The sequence below is a fragment of the Mercenaria mercenaria genome, chromosome 12, assembly GCF_021730395.1.
Source record: "Mercenaria mercenaria strain notata chromosome 12, MADL_Memer_1, whole genome shotgun sequence".
NCBI classification, from domain to species: domain Eukaryota; kingdom Metazoa; phylum Mollusca; class Bivalvia; order Venerida; family Veneridae; genus Mercenaria; species Mercenaria mercenaria.
In genome coordinates this window covers 11,143,721-11,167,245 of record NC_069372.1, presented here as the reverse complement: position 1 = coordinate 11,167,245, position 23,525 = coordinate 11,143,721, and the positions used below count along the sequence as shown (strand labels likewise).

At 36.6% G+C, this 23,525-nt stretch overlaps 1 protein-coding gene across 1 annotated transcript in view; it reads left to right on the top strand.

Annotated features, from left to right (window-relative positions):
- Positions 1-22,301, top strand: part of LOC128547219 (uncharacterized) — a 30,822-nt gene extending 8,521 nt beyond the window's left edge. Inside the window, exons 6-14 of the mRNA XM_053519191.1 lie at positions 1,181-1,303; positions 4,114-4,273; positions 6,362-6,555; positions 6,978-7,359; positions 9,760-9,866; positions 12,362-12,480; positions 14,026-14,099; positions 16,627-16,788; positions 19,117-22,301. Coding sequence (XP_053375166.1) covers positions 1,181-1,303; positions 4,114-4,273; positions 6,362-6,555; positions 6,978-7,359; positions 9,760-9,866; positions 12,362-12,480; positions 14,026-14,099; positions 16,627-16,788; positions 19,117-19,294 — 1,499 coding nt within the window. The 3' untranslated portion in view covers positions 19,295-22,301. The remainder of the gene's footprint in view (positions 1-1,180; positions 1,304-4,113; positions 4,274-6,361; positions 6,556-6,977; positions 7,360-9,759; positions 9,867-12,361; positions 12,481-14,025; positions 14,100-16,626; positions 16,789-19,116) is intronic.
- The last annotated feature ends 1,224 nt before the right edge of the window (positions 22,302-23,525 follow it).

Sequence of the window (23,525 nt, the reverse complement as noted above, 5' to 3'; positions counted from 1 at the left end):
TATATTTCAGGTAAGCAAAATAAGTAAGAAAGTTCAAATTTAATTATTTAATTTCATTCTTTAATACAACATATGCAGAAGAAATATTCTGTAAGAAAAGATCATATATCTACTGTACTGGTAAAAGTATAATCCCTCCACCAAAAAAAAAAAAAAAAAAAAGAGTAGGGTCTGGAAACAGCAAGCAAAGATTTCTTTAAATGTGGCGTAAAACATATGCTGAACTACAGTTGAAACTCAGTATCTTGAATTCCAAGCAACCAAATGTTTTACAAGTATTGGTAATACTTTGACATTACTGAAACTTGATTTAACCTTTACCATGCTAAAATTCTAAAATGGACTGGTCCATCATTCAATTTGGGCAATACCATTTATTATTTGAAGGGGCATTCACAGAAAATTTACTGACTGAATGGCAAACAGTGCAGACCGTGATCAGCACGGATGTGCAGGCTGATCTTGGTCTGCACTGGTCGCAAAGACAGAATCACTTGCCGCCAGCAGGCTAAAGGTTAAAGGATATTTGATGCAGGTTTGTTTTGTGGGGTTGGGACTTGAAAATTTCTTCAAGAATTTTGAAATAAAGCAAGTTCAAGATCTAGACTTTCAGCTGTTTTTGTAAGCATTTTTTTCATAGACTAACAGAAGATCTCTTTGCTTTCATTTCTTCTTGCATGGATGAGAGAGAGAAATTGTGCTTCCAGGTCTATGCATTAACTTAATTATCTGCCCTGTCTGAAAGATTTTATGGGTGAGACATTAACTTTTGAAATATTTCGTCTAAAATTATTACCAGGTAGCCATGTTGTTCAAATTGTATTGACAACTTTGTGATGGTTATTGTTTTGTAGAAGATGTACTTCATGGTCAAATACAATTGTAAGTAAGCAAACTTTCTGAAGATATTTAAGGATTTAAAGGAATTTTGGCATTATGAGTTTAAACTTGTGTTAAAGAATTTGTAATTGAAATACAAGTTGTATTCAAAATTGAACGAATTACTCTTAACCTTTAGCCTGCTGGCGGCAAGTGTTTCTGTCTTTGCAACCAATGCAGACCAATCAGTCAGTAAATTTTCAGTGAACACCCCTTTGAATAATAAGTGGTTCTGATAGACCAGTTTGTTTTAGATATTTAGCAAGGTAAAGGTTAAAAAGAGATTTTTTTAAAATTCCAGGGACAGTTGGAACTGCAAAGACAATGCTATATGAGATATCGGATAATACGAACCAAGCTGTGGGCATGTCTATTATATCAGTGGCTTGGGGGTTAGGAATTATTACAGGGCCTGCAGTTGGAGGTACGAAATATTTGTCATACTATTACATCATAATTAATTTTAGTAGACAAAATTTTTAATGCAACTAGAAAGAATGTTGATCAGAGGGATGGTAGTTTGCTATTTTTAGCCCACCATCATCAGATGGTGGGCTATTAAAATCACTCTGCGTCCGTGGTCCGTCCGTCCGTCATTCCGTCCGTCCGTCCGTCAGTCCGTCTGTCCGTCCGTCTGTTAACAATTTCTCGTTATCGCATCTCCTCAGAAACTACTGGGGGAATTTTGACCAAACTTTGTCAGAATGATGTATTGGTACCCTAGTTGTGTCCCCCTGAAAATCAGACTGGTTCAACAATTTATGAGTGAGTTATGGCCCTTTGTTTATTTGTATAATTTACATAGATTTATATAGGGAAAAACTTTGAAAACCTTCTTGTCCAAAACCACAGAGCCTAGGGCTTTGATATTTGGTATGAAGCATTATCTAGTGGTCCTCTACCAAGATGATTCAAATTATTTCTCTGGGGTCAAATATGGCCCTGCCCTGGGGGTCACATGGTTTATATAGACTTATATAGGGAAAAACATTGAAAAACCTCTTGTCCAAAACCACAGGGCCTAGGGCTTTGATATTTTGTATGTGACATCATCTAGTGGTCTTCAACTAAGATCGTTAAAATTATACCCCTAGGGTCAAATATGGCCCCACCCTGGGGGTCATATGGTTTACATAGACTTATATAGGGAAAAACTTTGAAAATCTTCTTGTCCAAACCACAAAGCCTAGGGCTTTGATACTTGTAATGTAGCATCATCTGGTGGTTCTCTACCAAGTTTGTTCAAATTATCCCCCTAGGGTCAAATATGGCCCCGCCCCGTGGCTCACATGGTTCATATAGACTTATATAGGGAAAAGCTTTTAAAATCTTCTTGTCAATACCTACAACATTCAAATTTGGACCACATGTATATTTTTGAGTGGCAAGATGACCCTTGACATGAGTTGACCTTGATTTTGACCTAGTGACCTACTTTCACATTTCTGTAGCTACAGCCTTCAAATTTGGACCACATGCATAGTTTTGTGCACTTGAAAAAACTTTGACCTTGATTTTGACCTAGTGACCTACTTTCACATTTTTGAAGGTACAGGTATCAAATTTGGACCATATGCATAGTTACGTGTTTCAAAATGAAATTTGACATTGATTTTGACCTAGTGACCTACGTTCACATTTTTGAAGGTACAGTCTTCAAATTTGGACCACATGCATAGTTTTGTGTTCCGAAATTAAATTTGACCTTGATTTTGACCCAGTGACCTACTTTCTCATTTCTCAAGCTACAGCCTTCAAATTTGGACCACATGCCTGGTTTTATATACCGAAACAAACTTTGACCTTTACATTGACCTAGTGACCTACTTTCACATTTTTGAAGGTACAAGCTTTAAATTTAGACCACATGCATAGTTCTGTATTCTGAAATAAAACTTGACCTTGATTTTGACCTAGTGACCTACTTTCACATTTCTCAAGCTACAGCCTTCAAATTTGGACCACATGCATAGTTTTGTGTACCGAAATGAACTTTGACCTTAAGATTGACCTAGTGACCTACTTTCACATTTCTGTAGCTACAGGCCTCAAATTTAGACCACTTGCATAGGATAATTGTGTACCAAAACAAACTTTGTGTACTGAAACAAACTTTGACCATGACATTGACCTAGTGACCTACTTTCACATTTTTGAAGGTACAGGCTTCAGATTTGGACCACATGCATAGATTTGTGTTCTGAAGTGAAATTTGACCCTTGATTTTGACCAAGTGACCTACTTACACATTTCTCAAGCTAAGCCTTCAAATTCGGACCACTTGCATAGTTTTGTGTAAAGTGAACTTTTAACAAACTTTTTTCACTGAACACTAACTCTGTTGGAAAAGCAGTAAATAGTATTCAAGCACCGATTACAGGATTTACCGTCTTTATTATAGCCACCCTTTGCTCAAAAGTTTCATCTGGTTATGATAAAATCTCTGTATAGTGCATATTGTTGTTTCCTGAATCACTCTTACATAGATAGCTGAATCAGTCAAGCCAAGCCATTTGTACAGCTTATTGACATTCTTATGGGAGGGCTTGTAATATCTGATTATAATTTCCCAAACAAATTGCCTTTGGACTGTTCAGTTCTAATGAACCAAGTTAGACCGTGATTTGTGCATAAGGATAATGAAACATTTTTTGATAAAAGACTTTATACCTATATAAATTCTGTCAAAAATATGGCTTGTATTACACAAGTAAGTAGGAACAGGCAAAAGAAAATCCGTATTGTACCTTTTGTATTGTATGTTGCCAGACTTCTTTCATTTGATTTGCATGAACTGACACAGCTGTTCTATAAATAGCACACATAAACTATTTTAACATCGGCAAACATTGAAGATTTTGTTCGATAACAAAAAAAAAAAAGGAAAAAAAAGGTGGAGTTATATAATAAAGGGGTTATTATAACAGTAGCTAGATCTGGAATTTTGTTTCCGGCTCTCGTGAATTTTGCAATGTCAAATCACAATCAGAGCTTGTGCGCGTTATGAGATCTAATCTGGCAAAATCCACTCAAGCTGAATACAACTTCCCAGATTGAGCTACTACTATTATAATAACCCCATTGTCATGTTATTTTATTTTACTGCTTCTAACACTTGAATGATTTTACAGAGTGCATATTTAGCATGTTAAGAGGTAAAATACAGAGTTCTTTTAAAGTAGAAAATACTATTTGTTTGAAGGATTGAATGAAAAACTTACCCTCCTTTTTCAGGTTATTTAGCAAACCCATGTAAGCAGTACCCCAGTGTATTTCCATCCGAAGGTTTCTTTTACCAGTTTCCCTACATGCTTCCCAGCTTTATTGCATTTGTGGTGTGTATCACTGCCTTTATAATAGATTTTATTTGGCTGCCAGAGACACTTTATACCAAGTAAGTAGAGAGTAGATTGTATGATTGTATGTTTTTTATGCCCCCGGCATCTGCTGATACGGGAGGCATATAGTGATTGTCCTGTCCGTTCGTCCGTCCGTTCGCCCAACCGTCCTTACGAGGTTAACCAAATGGGACCGTTTCATCTAGCATCAATACCCCTAACTAGAATGACTTGATACTAATGCAGATGAAACCTGTGACCATTCCTCATCTTCAGACATCACCTGACCTCAGTTTTATCTTGACCTTGACCTCATTTTGGACTTAGGTTGCTTTATATGGGCCATCTCTTGGTTAACCAAATAGGACCGTTTCGTCTAGCATCAATACCCCTTACAAGAATGAATTGATACTAATACAGATGTAAACTGTGACCATTCCTCATCTTCAAACATCACCTGACCTCAGTTGGCTTTGACCTTGACCTTGACCTCGTTTTGGACTTAGGTGCAAAATCTGTTGACAAGGATGCCACTGGGGGCATCAAGCGTTTATTGAACGCAGCTCCTTGTTTTAGTAATCCTTTCACACTTTCTAAAAAAAAAAAAAAATGTATTTATCCTGATGAAGGCGTAAGCGCCGAAACGTTGATAAAAGATAAATATTCACGTGTTGTTGTTGAATTTTACCATCGTTTCACACTTTTTGAAATAGACTCTTGTCTCTTGTTTTATTTCCTTTTGTAATGTTTCCCTAACTCAATTTATTATAATTCAAAAAACGGTAGTTGAGACTTCTGTTGCTGGAATTGTTTGAGGTCTATTAGTATATACATGTACTTATTATTTAATAAATGGCTTGCTGGTCAATAGTGAAAAATATTGCTAGGAGGGCTAATAGTTTTGACTATTGACTGGCAAACCATTAAAAAAAGTGTTTTATTGCATGATATCATGAAATAGATTTTCATGATTTTTTCCTCCATATTTTGACTGATCCAACAAAATTTAGTGTTGAACTGTAGATCGGTCAGAAGTACAAACTAAGGACCAGCAATTTGAATTTGATATAAAGTTCCTTATGTTGAGCTTCTGTGTTTGAAATAATAGTTTTAAATGTAAAAGTTTTAATTTCATTAGCTGTCCAGGTGGCTTGTGGAAGGTCAGTGGTTCTACCCTTATACCTGCATCTCACATAAATCATATTCGGAGAGGTACCTGAGGTCTTAATCCACTATTTAGGCTGGACATTTACCATTTGACCTGAATAATGTAGGTGTAACTTAAATAAAAAAAAAAAACAAGGCAAAAAACTGTTGTTAGCAATGGCATTAGTATTGGTATGTACCTTGTTTTCCTTTGCCCCGAATTTTCCTAGAACAAAATTGAGCAGAGGCCTCCGTGGCCGAGTGGTTAAGGTTGCTGACTTCAAATCACTTGCCCCATGCCAATGTGGGTTTGAGTCTTGCTTGGGGCATTGAATTGTTCGTGCGAGGAAGACATCCAGCTGACTTATAGAAGGTCGGTGGTTCTACCCAGGTGCTCGCCCGTGATGAAATAATGCACGTAGGAACATCTGAAGTCTTCCTCCATCATCTAAAGCTGGAAAGTCATCATACGTCCTATAATTGTGTTATTGTTATGTTAAAACAAACAAAAAACAAACAAAAAAACAACATTGAGCAAATATTGTAGCCAGAGCTTTGATATGACTTACAACTTCAGTGGTGTAACAAAATTAGAGAAGAAGTTCTGCACATAATCTATGGAGGGAAATTGAAAAAATACTCAAAATAACACTCATTGAAAAAAAAAACAGCAGGATGCCAGTGTGAACCAATGTGGGGCAAATTATCAAGCATTTGAGCTGTATTATTAGAAAACCAACATAGTGCATTTGCGACCAGCATGGATCAAGACCAGCCTGCGCATCCGCGCAGTCTTGTCAGGATCCATGCTGTTTGCTAACTGATTCTCCAGTTGCGATAGGCTTTGAAAGAGAACAGCATGGATCCTGATTAGACTGCGTGGATGCGCAGGCTGGTCTAGATCCATGCTGGTCGAAGATGCACTATTTTGGTTTTCTCATAGTGCGGCTCATTTGTATTTTAGTTGGCCGTCTTTGTCATATTTTTGCTATTTCCAGGGTGGAGACAGATATAATAGCAGATGAGGCAAAAGAGGCTGATGATGATAAAACAAGTTTACACTCGATACATACCCACAGTAAATCTCCAAACTTCAAACACTTCCCGATACATCTACAGGAGGTCAATCCAAGACAGGCTATATCATGTGAAAATCTACATGTAGAATCAGAGGGTGCAACTTACCTTGCTGGTAAATTGAAGTCCAAAGAAAAAGCTGCAGTTCCCATTATTATTTACTGTTAATTTGGTCTTGAATAGATTTTAAATCCACAAATTTATTTTTGTGTGCAAGCAAAAGACTTCAAATTTAGTGATTTTACATTACATTTTGTGGGTAAAAGGACAATTGAAAAATTATTGCGGCTATATTGGTGGCCATCTTGAAAATTTTGTCATTCCACCCACTCGGGCAGTTAAGAAAAAACTACGGTAACATAAAAAGTTTGCTAAGGCTTATTGGAATAACATTTTCTTTTAGGTGAAGCAAATTATGTGCAGGCATAATACATGCCTTTTATAGATGGCATATTTTAAGAATACTTGTATAACAGAGCTTTAAATTTATTGTGTGAATTAGATTGCTCATGTTGAAATTTTAATCTGGTGTTGCAGGTTCAAGAAAGGAAATCCATATAACCAGGCGAGGAATCTCATTTACAGAAATGCATGATGGGTCACATATTAAAAAGTCACATTCTGATAAAAATATCAGCAAACATTTTTATTTAGATGATAATAACACGGAATCGAATACTGTAGCATATAACAGGTCAAACAGTGTTAAAAGTGATACATGTACAAGAAATGGTGTCAGTGGTCGTGAAGATTTGACAGCTAAGTTTATACCTGAAGTGTCGAGGAATGGAGAGCTATCTGAAGTCAATGGAGTAAATGGTGTAAATGAAGATTTAAATTCTATAGAAGAGTGTAAAAAGGGAGATAATCAAAAGTGCTGTGCAACTTTGAGAAATTGGTCTGTGATACAACTTCTAGGGTAAGAATTCACTGGCTTTGGTTTAGTAGTTTCCTGAAATGTATGTATTGAAATAAATTACTCAGAAGTGATGTAACATGTTGTATTAACTGCTCTGTGAGACTGATGAAAAATTCGGACTTTGCCTCACAGGTTTTTAGTGTGACAGAATTTGCATCTTAACAGATTTTTAAATGCAATGTACCATATTCATATTTCAAATAGATTTTTAGCTCACCTGTCACAAAGTGACAAGGTGAGCTTTTGTGATCGCGCGGTGTCCGTCGTCCGTCCGTGCGTCCGTGCGTCCATAAACTTTCGCTTGTGACCACTCTAGAGGTCACATTTTTCATGGGATCTTTATGAAAGTTGGTCAGAATGTTCATCTTGATGATATCTAGGTCAAGTTCGAAATTGGGTCACGTGCCATCAAAAACTAGGTCAGTAGGTCTAAAAATAGAAAAACCTTGTGACCTCTTTAGAGGCCATATATTTCACAAGATCTTCATGAAAATTGGTCAGAATGTTCACCTTGATGATATCTAGTTCAAGTTCGAAACTGGGTCACGTGGGATCAAAAACTAGGTCATTAGGTCTAAAAATAGAAAAACCTTGTGACCTCTCTAGAGGCCATATTTTTCATGAGATCTTCATGAATATTGGTCAGAATGTTTATCTTGATGATATCTAGGTCAAGTTCGAAACTGGGTCACGTAGGGTCAAAAACTAGGTAATTAGGTCTAAAAATAGAAAAACCTTGTGACCTCTCTAGAGGCCATATTTCTCAATGCATCTTCATGAAAATTAGTCAGAATGTTCATCTTGATGATATCTAGGTCAAGTTCGAAACTGGGTCACGTGGGGTTAAAAACTAAGTCAGTAGATCTAAAAATAGAAAAACCTTGTGACCTCTCTAGAGGCCATATTTTTCATGAGATCTTCATGCATATTGGTCAGAATGTTCACCTTGATGATATCTAGGTCAAGTTCGAAACTTGGTCACGTGGGGTCAAAAACTAGGTCAGTAGGTCTAAAAATAGAAAAACCTTGTGACCTCTCTAGAGGCCATATTTTTCATGAGATCTTCATGAATATTGGTCAGAATGTTTATCTTGATGATATCTAGGTCAAGTTCGAAATTGGGTCACGTAGGGTCAAAAACTAGGTCATTAGGTCTAAAAATAGAAAAACCTTGTGACCTCTCTAGAGGCCATATTTCTCAATGCATCTTCATGAAAATTGGTCAGAATGTTCATCTTGATGATATCTAGGTCAAGTTCGAAACTGGGTCACGTGGGGTTAAAAACTAGGTCAGTAGATCTAAAAATAGAAAAACCTTGTGACCTCTCTAGAGGCCATATTTTTCATGAGATCTTCATGAATATTGGTCAGAATGTTCACCTTGATGATATCTAGGTCAAGTTCGAAACTGGTCATGTGGGGTCAAAAACTAGGTCAGTAGATCTAAAAATAGAAAAACCTTGTGACCTCTCTAGTGGCCATATTTCTCAATGGATCTTCATGAAAATTGGTCAGAGTGTTCACCTTGATGATATCTAGGTCAAGTTTGAAACTAGGTCATGTGCGGTCAAAAACTAGGTCAGTAGGTCTAAAAAAAGGAAAACCTTGTGACCTCTCTAGAGGCGATATTTTTCAATGGATCTTCATGAAAATTGGTCAGAATGTTTACCTTGAAGATATCTAGGCCAAGTTCGAAACTGGGTCACGTGGGGTTAAAAACTAGGTCAGTAGATCTAAAAATAGAAAAACCTTGTGACCTCTCTAGAGGCCATATTTTTCATGAGATCTTCATGAATATTGGTCAGAATGTTCATCTTGATGATATCTAAGTCAGATTCGAAACTGGGTCACGTGGGGTCAAAAACTAGGTCAGTAGGTCTAAAAATAGAAAAAACCTTGTGACCTCTCTAGAGGCCATATTTCTCAATGAATCTTCATGAAAATTGGTGAGAATGTTCAGCTTGATGATATCTGGGTCGGGTTCGTAACTGGGTCATGTGCGGTCAAAAACTAGGTCAGTAGGTCGAAAAATAGAAAAACCTTGTGACCTCTCTAGAGGCCATATTTTTCACGAGATCTTCATGAAAATTGGTGAGAATGTTCACCTTGATGATATCTAGGTCAAGTTTAAAAGTGGGTCACGTGCCTTCAAAAACTAGGTCATTAGGTCAAATAATAGAAAAACCTTGTGACCTCTCTAGAGGCCATATTTTTCAATGGATCTTCATGAAAATTGGTCAGAATTTTTTATCTTGATGATATCTAGGTCACATATGCTCAAAAACTAGGTCACTATGTCAAATAATAGAAATAACGATGTCATACTCAGTTGAACACTGGGTCATGTGGAGATAGGTGAGCGATTCAGGACCATCATGGTCCTCTTGTTCTTTATTTCAGACGATATGATGTTTTTCTATCAGTACTTCTTTACTCGCTATTCTCGTTTAGTGTGATAGGAGTAGAAGATATTTTCTCCGTCTGGGCATCTACAGATATTATGCTAGGTATGTTTCATATATCGTCAATGTCTACAGATCTGCTGTTTAGAGTATTACAATGAAAAAGATGCACTATTTTAATTTTATTGAAATTCAAGAAAAAAGTGAAGACTGGCCATAGACTGAATGATAAAATGATGAATTCCAGGACTACGAGAAGTAGAAAATTACCTTTGTTTATCAGTCAGGGGTGTAACTGTTTTAAGTTATGTAACCTATTTCAGTTATTTTTTCAACATTATTCAAGCATTTTATAACCTGTATTAGTTATAAAATATAGTTAACTCAGGTAAGTTATTCAAAAAAAGTCTTTTTGCTGTTCTCACAAAGTGACCTTTAAAGCGAAATTAGTAGCAGACTGTGGTTAATCCAATTCTCTTTAAGTCTGATCATAACCTCATAAGCATAACGGGATGTTAAGAGTTTTATAGCTTTAAAACTTTTGCGTAAAACTTTATCAGCCTTGCGTAAAAAATTTTACTGCATAGCTGGAAAGATAAAAAGTTCAAGGATTCAGGAAATAATTGTATTAGTCTCATTCAAAATGAGGAATTGGCACAGGAGGGCTTTATAATATTTTATGATAACTGGAACAAGTTATGAAAGTTTAAGCAATAACTCAAATGGGTTATAAACTGCGATAACTTGAAACAGTTACACCCCTGACTGTTTATCGTCACTTAGTTGTTAGTCTTTGTTCCGACTTTCATGAGCGCTTATTGTCTGAGATATTTTTAGCTCACCTGTCACGAAGTGGCAAGGTGAGCTTTTGTGATCGCGCAGCGTCCATCGTACGTGCGTGCGTCCGTGTGTAAACTTTTCCTTGTGACATCTCTAGAGGTCACAGTTTTCATGGGATCTTTATGAAAATGGGTCAGAATGTTCATCTTGGTAAATTCTAGGTCAAGTTCGAAACTGGGTCACGTGCGTCCAAAAAGTAGGTCAGTAGGTCTAAAAATAGAAAAACCTTGTGACCACTCTAGAGGCCATAATTTTCAATGGATCTTCATGAAAATTGGTCAGAATGTTCACCTTGATGATTTCTAGGTCAAGTTCGAAACTGGGTCATGTGCCGCCAATAACTGAGTGAGTAGGTCTAAAAATAGAAAAACCTTGTGACCACTCAAGAGGGCATAATTTTCAATGGATCTTCATGAAAGTTGGTCAGAATGTTCACCTTGATGATATCTAGGTTAAGTTCGAATCTGGGTCACGTGCGGCCAATAACTAGGTCAGTAGGTCTAAAAATAGAAAAACCTTGTGACCACTCTAGAGGCCATAATTTTCAAGAGATCTTCATGAAAATTGATCAGAATGTTCATCTTGATGATATCTAGATCAAATTCGAGAATGGGTCACATGCGGTCAAAAATAAGGTCAGTAGGTCTAAAAATAGAAAAACCTTCTGACGTCTCTAGAGGCCATATTTCTCAATGGATCTTCATGAAAATTGTTGAGAGTGTTCAGCTTGATGATATATAGGTCAAGTTCATAACTGGGTCACGTGCGGTCAAAAACTAGGTCAGTAGATTGAAAAATAGAAAAACCTTGTGACCTCTCTAGAGGCCATATTTTGCATGAGATCTTCATGAAAATTGGTGAGAATGTTAACCTTGATGATATCTAGGTCAAGTTCAAAAGTGGGTCACATGCCTTCATAAACTAGGTCATTAGGTCAAATAATAAAAAAACCTTGTGACCTCTCTAGAGGTCATACTTTTCAATGGATCTTCATGAAAATTGGTCAGAATTTTTTATTTTGATGATACCTAGGTCACATGTGCTAAAAAACTAGGTCACTATGTCAAATAAAAGAAATAATGACGTCATACTCAGTTCAACACTGGGTCATGTGGGGATAGGTGAGCGATTCAGGACCATCATGGTCCTCTTGTTTTAGTTATAAATTACTTTGTTTTTATTGGTTTTCAAGTCATCATTACACAATGTTGGCTGTTTTGTAAATTATCAGCATTAGTGGTTTAGGGAGACCCCAGGTTCCCTCCTTAGGTAGAACCACCAACATTAAAGCCAACTGGATAGCCATTACTCATGAAAGAATTCTATTTCCAATATTGGGTTTGAAACTCACAGCTGAGGGATACAAGTGATTCAAGGTCGGCAGGTTTAACTAATCCACTATTGAGGCCTTTCCAGTTTCCAGAATTTATTACAAAACTATAGTTTTGGTACAAACTGCAATCAATGCATATGTCTGCATTATATCATTATTTGTTGCTGATCATTGTTTATACTGTGAAATCATTAAATTTCGTGGGCATGAAATTTCGTGGTTTTGGTCAAAACGGCAATTTCGTGGGGATATGAATTTGTGAATTGCAACTTTTGAACATAAAGTGAATGGGAATTTTACTTATTCGTTGGGATTAAATTTCGTGGATTAACTCAACCACAAAATCCACGAAAATTAGTCCCCCATGAATATCAGTGTTTTCACAGTATATTATTAACAAACATTCCATTCAAATTTTGTATTTTAGATGGCCTAGGTTTTGAACCAAATGAAATAGGAACAGTGCTGGGGACAACATCACTACCTCTGTTATTTCTACAGTTATTTGTCTTTCCTAATCTAGTCAGAAGACTTGGTATTAAAAAGGTAAAAACTTTAGTTTATTATTGTTGCATACTGTATAAGTGGAAAAGTTCGTGACATGAAAATGTTTGCGATTTTCATGAATTCAAGAAATTTTTACGAAAATATTAGCCAGTGTAAATTTCTCCGTGGCGACATCATTATAATCAAGTAAAGATAAACAAACTTAGCTTTGGCACGTCAGTTTTGGGCGATTTACAAATAGTTCAGCCCATGAAATGTCTGGAATTGGCAATTCTCTAACTTTATGACGTATAGATGAACAGCAAGGTCTTGATTTGGATGTTTAAGATGTTCATTTATGCATGTCCTGATTTAAGCAAATGATTGAAAGGAAATCCCTTAATATGGCATCATCTTTGAAACTTACACACATATATGAGCCGTGCCATGGGAGAACCAACATAGTGGGTATGCGACCAGCATGGATCCAGACCAGCCTGCGCATCCGCGCAGTCTGGTCAGGATCCATGCTGTTCGCTAATAGTTTCTCCAAGTCCAATAGGCTTTAAAAGCGAACAGCACGGAGCCTGACCAGACTGCGCGGATGCGCAGGCTGGTCTGGATCCATGCTGGTCGCATACCCACTATGTTGGTTTTCTCATGGCACGGCTCATATGTATTTTGAGAATACTAAGCAGTTTGAAACACGGTTTTTATGCCCCCGGCATCTACTGATGCGGGAGGCATATAGTGATTGTCCTGTCTGTCCGTCCGTCCATTCGTCCATCCGCCTGTATGAGGTTAACCAAATGGAACCGTTTCATCTAGCATCAATACCCTTTACTAGAATGACTTGATACTAATGCAGATGTAACCTGTGACCATTCCTCATCTTCAGACATCACCTGACCTCAGTTTGACCTTGAACATGACCTCGTTTTGGACTTCGGTTGCTTTGTATCGACAAGGATGCCACCGGGGGGCATCAAGCGTTTATTGAATGCAGCTTCTTGTTTGAAGTGTTTATTTCATATTTGCAATGGATGATTGTGCCTTAATATAAGTTTTTATTTCCAAATACAAGGAGAAGTATGTACTTAAAAATTTCACTGATGGGACTTCAAATTCACTTCAACACATTGTCAAGCTTCATTTAGATTGGATGAAAATATTTTTAGAATGAATTTTGATGATACTTGAACATTCCTTTGAGTAAAGATGGAATTTGTTTGTTTGTTTGTTTTGGGTTTAACGCCGTTTTTCAACAGTATTTCAGTCTTGTAACGGCAGGAAGTTAACCTAACCAGTGTTCCAGGATTCTTTACTAGTACAAACCTGTTCTCCGCAAGTAACTGCCAACTTACCCACATGAATCAGAGGCGGAGGACTAATGATTTTAGACACAATTTCATTTATCAAATAGCCACGGAGAACATACGCCCCGCCCCAGGATCGAACTCACGACCCTGTGATCCATAGACCAACGCTCTGCCTACTGAGCTAAGCGGACGGGCAAAGATGGAATTTGAGAAAAGCAAGTTTGAGATAATGAGTTTCAACTGTCTAAGAAAAAATTAAAGAAAAATACCTGTGTTTGTTTTGCAGACATTGGTGATATGTACAGCATTATTGATGGTTCTTACAGAGGGCATGCCATGTATTCATCTACTGATTGACATGTAAGTTTTCTTGTCTTATTCCATTGTTGTGGCATTATTATTGCTATTTAGGGGATTAGATTTGTGTTCTAGTATGTGTAAAAGGATGGACTTGGAAACCACAATTCATGATTTTGACCAAACATACCAGCAGTCCTTTGGATGAAAGTTTAAACCTGACATTCTTGTTGGTGTTTTACACCTTGCTTTTAAAAGAACTGTCAGATATAAGCTTCTGCAATTGGAGCATCTTTTGTATGTTGCACAAACCTCCAGAACCTAATAGAATTTTCTGTTGGAGGAGTCACTAGTAAATGTTATTTAAATACAGCTAGATATATATTATTGCTGTTTATATTTTCAAGCATGGCAAAACGTTTACCTCTGAAAAGTGACATTATATCTATCATGTGTCTATGCTAAATCTGTAAAAAATAATAATATGAGCCGCACCATGAGAAAATCAACATAGTTGCTTTGCAACCAGCATGGATCCAGACCAGCCTGCGCATCCGCGCAGTCTGATCAGGATCCATGCTGTTTGCTAACAGTTTCTCTAATTCCAATAGGCTTTGAAAGCGAACAGCATGGATCCTGGTCGCAAAGCCAATATGTTGATTTTCTCATGGCATAGCTCAAATATGATCGATGTGAAGCATTACCTTAGTCATATTAATGTGATTTTCTTTATTCTAGGTCTGTGAGATCATTAGTTTCATCTTCTGAATTTAGCAAGTGATGCCATGGCTGTCACTGCAGTATTCTCTGTTTCAATCTAGTGACGCTGTGGCTGTCACTGCAGTATTCTCTGTTTCAGACTAGTGATGCTGTGGCTGTCACTGCAGTATTCTCCGTTTCAGACTAGTGACGCCGTGGCTGTCACTGCAGTATTCTCTGTGTCAGACTAGTGACACCGTGGCTGTCACTGCAGTACGAGGAGTGTTCGATATGAATTGCTTATTGTCCTCTAGCTCGATATCCATGTGGGGCACGATAAAAACCAATACCTACCTGTATAGGGTTATTCAATACCTACACTACGGTGTATAAATGTACATGTTAGACTAAGTGTAAGACATAAAATTTGCCATTTGAATACACGCAGTCATTGACCACTGTAGTAAAAATGGTTGGTAGAAGCGTCGACAAGAAAGATGAAATACGGGCTTACATCAAAGCTCGCTCAAAACTTGGTTGTTCTTTGAAGCAGCTGATGACTGAACTTTCTACTGCTTATGGACCTTCTTGTGTGTCTTATGACACAGTTTGGCGGTGGAAAAAGAAATTTGAGTCTGGTGTAGAGTCCATCAAAAATGCACCGAAATCAGGTAGGCCAAAATCTGCATCTCGTAAAGAAATCGTTTCCAAAATAAAGGAAATCATTGAAGGATATGCCAGATTTACAGTTCGTGAAATTGCACGAAAGGTAGGCATATTACTATCAACGGTTCACCTTATTTTGAAGAAGCATTTGAAAGTCAGAAAGATTTCTGCTAGATGGGTGCCACATCTGTTGACTGATGAGCAAAAGAGGCAACGGGTTAAAGTGGCCAAAAAGCTGCTTCAAATGTTTCCAAAATATGACATAAAGCAGTTTGCTTATGTTGTCACAGGTGATGAAACCTGGGTCCATTATTTTGAGCCCGTCAGAAAGGTTAGCAATAAGATCTGGGCCACTAAACACAGCAAACGCCCAATAATTGCCAAACGTTCTTTGAGTGCAAAGGTTTTGTATGCAATCTTCTTCTCTGGTGAAGGAGTTGCAATAAAAGTGCCGGTGAAAAAGGGCAAAAGCATCACCGGAAAGTACTACAAAGACGTAGTACTGAAGAAACTGAAAAAGTATTATCAGAAATGAAGCCCTGCCACTGGTTTTAAACATGTCCGTCTTCTACATGACAATGCCCCCGCTCATACCTCCGCAATAGTTACGGCGTTTTTGAAGAAAGAAAAAGTAACTGTTTTGCCTCACCCCCCGTATTCCCCAGACCTTGCCCCATGTGATTTCTTTTTGTTTCCGAAATTGAAATCATTCCTTGCTGGGCGGAAATACCAGTCCCGACAGGCACTTGGATCTGCCATTCATCAGTACCTTATTAATGTGCCCAAATCAGCGTATCGTGACGCCTTCAAGAAGTGGATACATCAGCTGAAACTTTGCATTTTTAGCCACGGGGAGTACTTCGAGGGCATAAAATGAGCCCTTTTGGGCTAACTTGAAATTTGAAGTCTCCAGATAGAAATAAGCAATTCATTTCGAACATCCCTCGTATTCTCTGTTTCAGACTAGTGACACCATGGGTGCCATTTTCATATTCTTAGTTTCAGAACAGTGTTACCATGGGTGCCACTGTCATGTTCTTAGTTTCAGAACAGTGTTACCATGGGTGCCATTGTCATATTCTTAGTTTCAGACCAGTGTTACCATGGGTGCCACTGTCATATTCTTAGTTTCAGACCAGTGTTGCCATGGGTGCCACTGTCATTTTCTTAGTTTCAGACCAGTGACAGAATTGGTGCCATTGTCATGTTTTTCTATCTGTTTCAGGCCAGTAACATTATGGGTGCTATTGTTATCTACAAACACTGTGATGAAGTTGATGATAAGTTGTGTATTCTCCAGTACTTCTTTACTTATCAATAATTCCGTGGAACCTGAGCTTGCAGGTCAAGTCAATGGTCTGTCCATGACAGTTACAGCTATATTTAGGTAAATATTTGTTTCACAAATGATAAAATGCAAATTAAGCTTGTAAACAAGCTTTTTAGCTTAGACTTAGCTCAGACAGGGTTTAAGACTTCCAGGCAAGATGTCACAGGTTGGTTGATTGACTAAGAAGAGGGGGTCAAAATGTGATTGTTTTAGAGGATAGTTGCTTGTTTCATTGTAATGTTGAAATGCCTTTCACTTAGCGAACATCAGAGGAACGTTTTTAGCAAGAAAATTTCAAGTTTAAATTGAAAATCTGGTGTTTACAAATTAAGGATACTTTAATCTTGCCTATGAAATAAAGTTTCCTTTAAATGGTTTTTACCAAATTGTAGCAATTTTACCCATCATTTTTTTTTATCCCCCCGCCAAAGGCGAAGGGGATATTAGAAATGCTCTCCGTCCGTGCGTGTGTGCGTGCGTCCGTCCGTCCGCAACGATCTTTGTCCGGAGCATAACTCCAAAAGTACTGGAGGGATTTTCTTCAAACTTCATACACTTATAGAACACATTGGGAGGAAGTGCAGTGTGCAAGAACAATAACTCTCCCTTGCCTATTTTTTGAGTTATTCCCCTTTATCTTATTTTCTTAAAAAATTTTGTCCGGAGCATAACTCCAAAAGTACTGGAGGGATTTTCTTCAGACTTCATACACTGATAGAACACATTGGGAGGAAGTGCAGTGTGCAAGAACAATAACTCTACCTTGCCTTTTTTTTGAGTTATTCCCCTTTATCTTATTTTCTTAAAAAATTTTGTCCGGAGCATAACTCCAAAAGTACTGGAGGGATTTTCTTCAAACTTCATACACTGATAGAACACATTGGGAGGAAGTGCAGTGTGCAAGAACAATAACTCTACCTTGCCTATTTTTTGAGTTATTCCCCTTTATCATATTTTCTTAAAAAGAATTGTCCGGAGCATTTCTTCTTCATGCATAGAGGGATTTTGATATAACTTGGCACAAATGTTCACCACCACGAGACAGAATGTCATGCGCAAGATCCAGGCCCATAGGTCTAAGGTCAAGGTCACACTGAGAGGCCAAAGGTCAGATACAAGAATGACATTGTCCGAAGCATTTCTTCTTCATGCATGGAGGGATTTTGATGTAACTTGGCACAATTATACACCATCATGAGACGAAGTGTCATGCGCAGTTCCCTTCTTTAGAATTACCTCCCTTTGTTGTTACTTTAAATAGCTTTTATTGTAACTTTTTCATTACTAGTCGTAGGGAAAAATCGAGACAACTTTTCTGTAGTACAACATGCATGCTACATCCAATTTTGAGGTGTTTTTTGACCAATCTCTACCTGGTAAAGATTTTTTTGTGGACTTGCAATTTTTTTTTTTTTTTTTTTTTTTTTTTTTTTAAGATTAACTCCCCTTTGTTGTTACTATAAATAACTTATATTGTAACTTTTTTATAATTGACCGTAGGGAAAAAACAAGACCACTTTTCTGTGGTACAGCATGGATGTTACTTTCCAATTTTACTTGTATTTTAAGATATCTACCTGGTAAGGAGTTTTTTGTGGACTTAGAAAAACAAAAGACTTACAATGATTACTAAACAACCACAAAATTAAAATTCCATTTGCAAATACAGCTGCTAGAGTAAAGAAATTTGCTGTGACGGGCATATATTGTGACATTCTGGCACTCGTGTTCCCTGTTAGCTTTCCATTCCTTCTTTTTACAGTAGCCATATAGAAAAACATCATAGCTATACTGTTCATGAAAATTAATAAAATTTAGCAGTAAACCACCTCACCACTGACTTATTCTTTCTTTCACATCTTTAAAACCCCTGATGCGGACCACAACTAAATGGTTCTTCAAAGCTTTCCCCAAAATTAATACTTTCAGACACTAATTTGCCAGGGACTTTAGCCTTCAATTATAATATGCCCGGCGGGGGGATTGGCCATGTCTAACATGGCTCTTGTTTTTATTTATTTTAAAGTGATAGTGTACACATCTGCAAGCCTGTTTATATGCTTCTATGTTTTCATTGATGTACATTTTAGAAAGAACTTATGCTTATATGTAATTCATATTCTGTTTGTTCAAGTGTACATGTAGTTCTGAGATAATAATAACATGAAAATCTCACTGTTCGAAACTGAGCAGGTGTCAAGTACAATCCGCCAAATCATTTCCATAAACTACTGAAAAACGTGAAATAAAATTCTGTAAACTGCATTATATATTAAAATTTTTTTATTGACGCTGTTCTTGCTTTGATTTTGTAGAAGGCAGTGCTGTCAATGAAAAGTTTTCAACTGTTGTCGAATTTACTGTAAAAAGCTTCTGTATTCACAGGTCTTTAGCGCCGCTAGTAGGGGGATTCCTGTATTCCTGGACAGTTGGATATGCATCTAAAGCTATCGGACCACCGTTTGATATCAGTTTTGTTTTTGTTTTGTTTGGGACAGTTTATTGGCTGGTTGCCATTGTGGGTGTTACCATACCAGAAAGACTGAACAGACAGAAGAAATAAGTGTACAGTAAGGCCAAAAGAATAATTATTCATGTCTAAGGCACCATTTTGGTGCAACAGAGAGTATGTTGTCCTTTCTTAGATGTTTTTTTTTATAATTTTTTTGTGAAAATGCGCTTTGTGGATGAAAAGTACACACACAAAAAAGAGGAAATCTATTGAATTTTTTTTACTTTGAAATATATCATTTACAACAATTTATTATAGTAAACTAAAATTGTATTGCTGATTTTGGGTGAAATTTTGGAACCCGATTTTTGGCTAACATTTGATGCTGGGTTGGTCCCTGATGCCCAAGCACAAATGGACTTTTTGAAATAACCATAGAAACCATCGGAAACTGGACCCTCCAAAAGCATCAATTTTTTCTGTTATGGGGGTTGGGGGTGAGGGGTCAAGAAAAATAGCTGTTACGGGGTGAAATATTGGAACCCAATTTATGGTTTGCAACTGATGCAGGGATGGTCCCTGATGCAAAAGACCACATGTATAATGAAGACCACTTTTCCTAAGTGTGATCATTATGGAAAGGAATTATTTGAAAGACTATCTGATGCTTTGTCCATACTAAACATACCAAATTATACACCCCTCTTGACTTAGTGACAATTTAATGTTAATGATTGACATGATTATTTCTCATTACTTAAATTTCTAATATAAATTTCCCAAAGGAGAAAGAAGGTAAAATTGTCAAATTGGATTCTTGGGCTTCTAAAAAGTTGTAGAAATCCATATTTCTGCAGTAGATATTTGTATCAATGCTTGGCTTTAGTCAGTTGTTTTAGTAAAAAAATATGTCAAGGTTGTTGTGATATTCCAAAGATAGTCAGTTTATATGTCTGTGTCCAAATTCATTTCTACCAAATGAACCTTAAAAGGAATACTTAAAGGGGCTTCTACCTAAGGCATAAAGTAAATTACTGGACCATCTCTAGATATTACTGTTGACCCTACATTGGTCCTCCACTGCTGTTTCATGGGATGAAGTTGACATTGTCTTGCAGAGAACAGGTTTGTACTGGTATAGAATCCAGGAACACTGGTTAGGTTAACTGCCCGTCATTATATAACTGCAATACTGTTGAAAAACGGCATTAAACCCAAAACAAACAAAGCAAAAAATACTGTTGACCTTAACATTTTTTCTTTCACTTTTCAACCTTTCTTTTTTTATCAGTTTCACACTTTAAAGAGTCGTTACTCATCATCATAAACCAGGTGTCAGCTTGGGTACCAATATTTTATCAGTTAGGCTAACTTTTTATTGTAAGTTAAAATTTAAGGTAAAAATTTGGTGTTTCTGCTGTTACTAAATTTAAACCTTTGCAGAAGCGTTATTTTATCATCTCGAACATGACAGTCTATAATTCTGGCATCAATATTAAATTTATTATACACCCTTTTTATTCAGAATTTAATGTTATGCACTTTTATATGCGTGGATATCATATTATTTATTACAGAGAGGCTGTATCTACTTAATACAAAATTTACTGGTTTATGCCAATCTTATATTTATAATTAAAGATACAAATTGTTTGCATTTATATTCCTTGTTTTTCAGCTTGACTGTTCAAATTTTTTGCGTGCAAGTTACTATCTTCAAAACTAATTCAGATATGGAATTGAATCTTCACTTGTGTCTTTGGAGTTATAAAACTAGGTGATAGCATCAAGTCCCATAACTCTGACATGCATTTGGGCCAAGTTATGTCCTCTTTTGAACTTTGAAAATTTGGGTTTTAGTTTTGCATGCAAGTTACTATCTCCAAAACTAATGCAGATACTAGATTGAAACTATAGATATTTTAACATTTATGGTAATATTCCTGCTTCTGGGACAACAAAATTTGAATAGTCCAGCATTGGCTGTCTTACGGACAGCTCGTTTATTCATTTTGTTAGTCTACAATATATTTTTGGCCTCATATGGTTCTGGGACGATCTGTGTATGAAAAGAATTGGAACCACTGCCTTACCCTTGCATGATCGTAAGAGGCGACTAATAGGGTCTTAACACTTGGTTTTGCTGTAAGTCTGTGATTCCGGCAGGTATGCAAATTTTGATTCCATACCTCATGTTTTTATTTCGATGTAAATGAGATGTGAAACCAAAATTTGTAGTCCTGTTTGGCGCCATATAACCTATACTGTGTTGGTGCGCTGTAATACCCAAATAAATAAATAAATAAATAAATAAATAAACAATATATTTTTTAATCATTTTACAGGACACGTTTGATCTCATCTATACATAATTCACAGTATATCTACTGTTTAGTTCTGACATATGCAAGATCTCTCTTTGAAACATTTTCATCCTGTAGAATGAAGTCTTCACAGTGGTGACAATATTATTATTTTTACTCTTATTAGATACATGTGTTTTTATCAGTAACAGTTGCTGTTTACTTTTATTTTACTATTGCTAACATATCAATGTTATGTTAATGACCTGTTTTAATTGAGACTTTATTTTTATCATTGTTATTGTGTTCATTGTACCATGTAACCTTTACCTTGCTAAATTTCTAAAATGGACTGGTCCATCATTCAATTTGGGCAGTACTACTTATAATTCAAAGGGATGTTCAGTGAACATTTACCGACTGAATAGCGAACAGTGCAGACCATAATCAGCCTGCATGTACGTGCAGGCTGATCTTGGTCTGCACTGGTTGCAAAAGCAGAACCACTTGCCACCAGCAAGCTAAAGGTCAAGTTAAATATTATACATGTAGGGGTAATTGACAAATGTTGCTGATTTTTTATATTAGAATAGACTAATGTGTTAAAACATATATTATTTCTTTGTTAATGGGCTGAAATGACTTTTGTATAGCAGTTTTATTTTACATGATATACAAGTGTTACTACTGTTTACAAGTGTTTACTCTTAGTAATCATGGGTACAGTGTTATAATAAAAAAAAGATTTCTTGTTAAAGTGTAAGATGAACGTTAATTATAGTAAATATTGTAATTATAAAAAGTAACTGTTGTAACAGTTGTTGTTTTTCTTTGACCATGTGGTCGGCATCCATAACTCTGTGGCAGGAAAGAGAATAGCAGATTTTTGTTTTCAGTAGTTTTGGAAGCCTGAACATGGAATAGTTACCTCAGTAGAAAAGCATACATTACCTCAAGAATTTGACTTCAATCACCTTATGAATTAGATATGTAATACCTATAAGAATAGATACAGATATATGTATCACATAATGAGTTTGACATTCAACATAAATACTCCCAGATGCTGCTTCGATATAGGGATAGCAAGATGTGATAATGACCTCTGACCTTCAGATGTGAACTTGACCTTGGACCAAGTGACCTGTGTTATACAATCTACACGTCATCAAACTTGGTCGGTTGCATCATTGTAAGGTCCTCTCAAATTTATTCAAATGAGGATGTTTGGCCCCTTTTAGGGGCCACTATAGCTGGAAGTACAAATATCTTTACGGTAATAACTTACCTTACGAACCGCTTGATGGATCATCATCAAACTTGGTCTGTAACATCACTATAAGGTCCCCTCCCAAATTTGTTTAAATGGGGACACTTGGCTCCTTTAAGGGTACACTAGGGCTACAAATAATATCTTTCAATTACTTTTTCTTCTTGTACTGCTTGGCAGATCTTCATTAAACTAGATCTGTAGCATCCTTGGACCTGTTTTATGATTTTCATACGATACACCGTTGTTACCATTCAGTTTGTCAACATATATTCAAAGTAAAATAGTCAGATCAGATAAGTGATTTTGGGCCACTATGGCTCTTTTGTTTTATTACACCGGAAAAAAATAAATAGGAATATATATATAGAGCTATTATGATTGCAAAAATATAAAGCAAATTGATAACAGGAAAACTTAATTCCAGTTATTGAACTTCTTTACTATTTTTAGAGGTGTAATGTTATAAGGTTACATGGGTAACATTAACATTTTGGTATAGGAAGCACAGGACCTCGAGGTCGGGAACGCAGATTTTTCTGCCTTATCCAGCCTTTATGTATTTACAGAGCTTACGGCCTTTACGAATATGATCCAAATTTCCCATAATCTCAACTTTTAAAAACTACTCACAAACTGGGGTATACTATGTTTTTTAGTATACCTGAGTTTGTGAGTAGTTTTTGAAAGTTGAGATTATGGGAAATTTGGGTCATATTCATAAAGGCCGTAAGCTCTGTAAATACATAAAGGCCGGATAAGGCAGAAA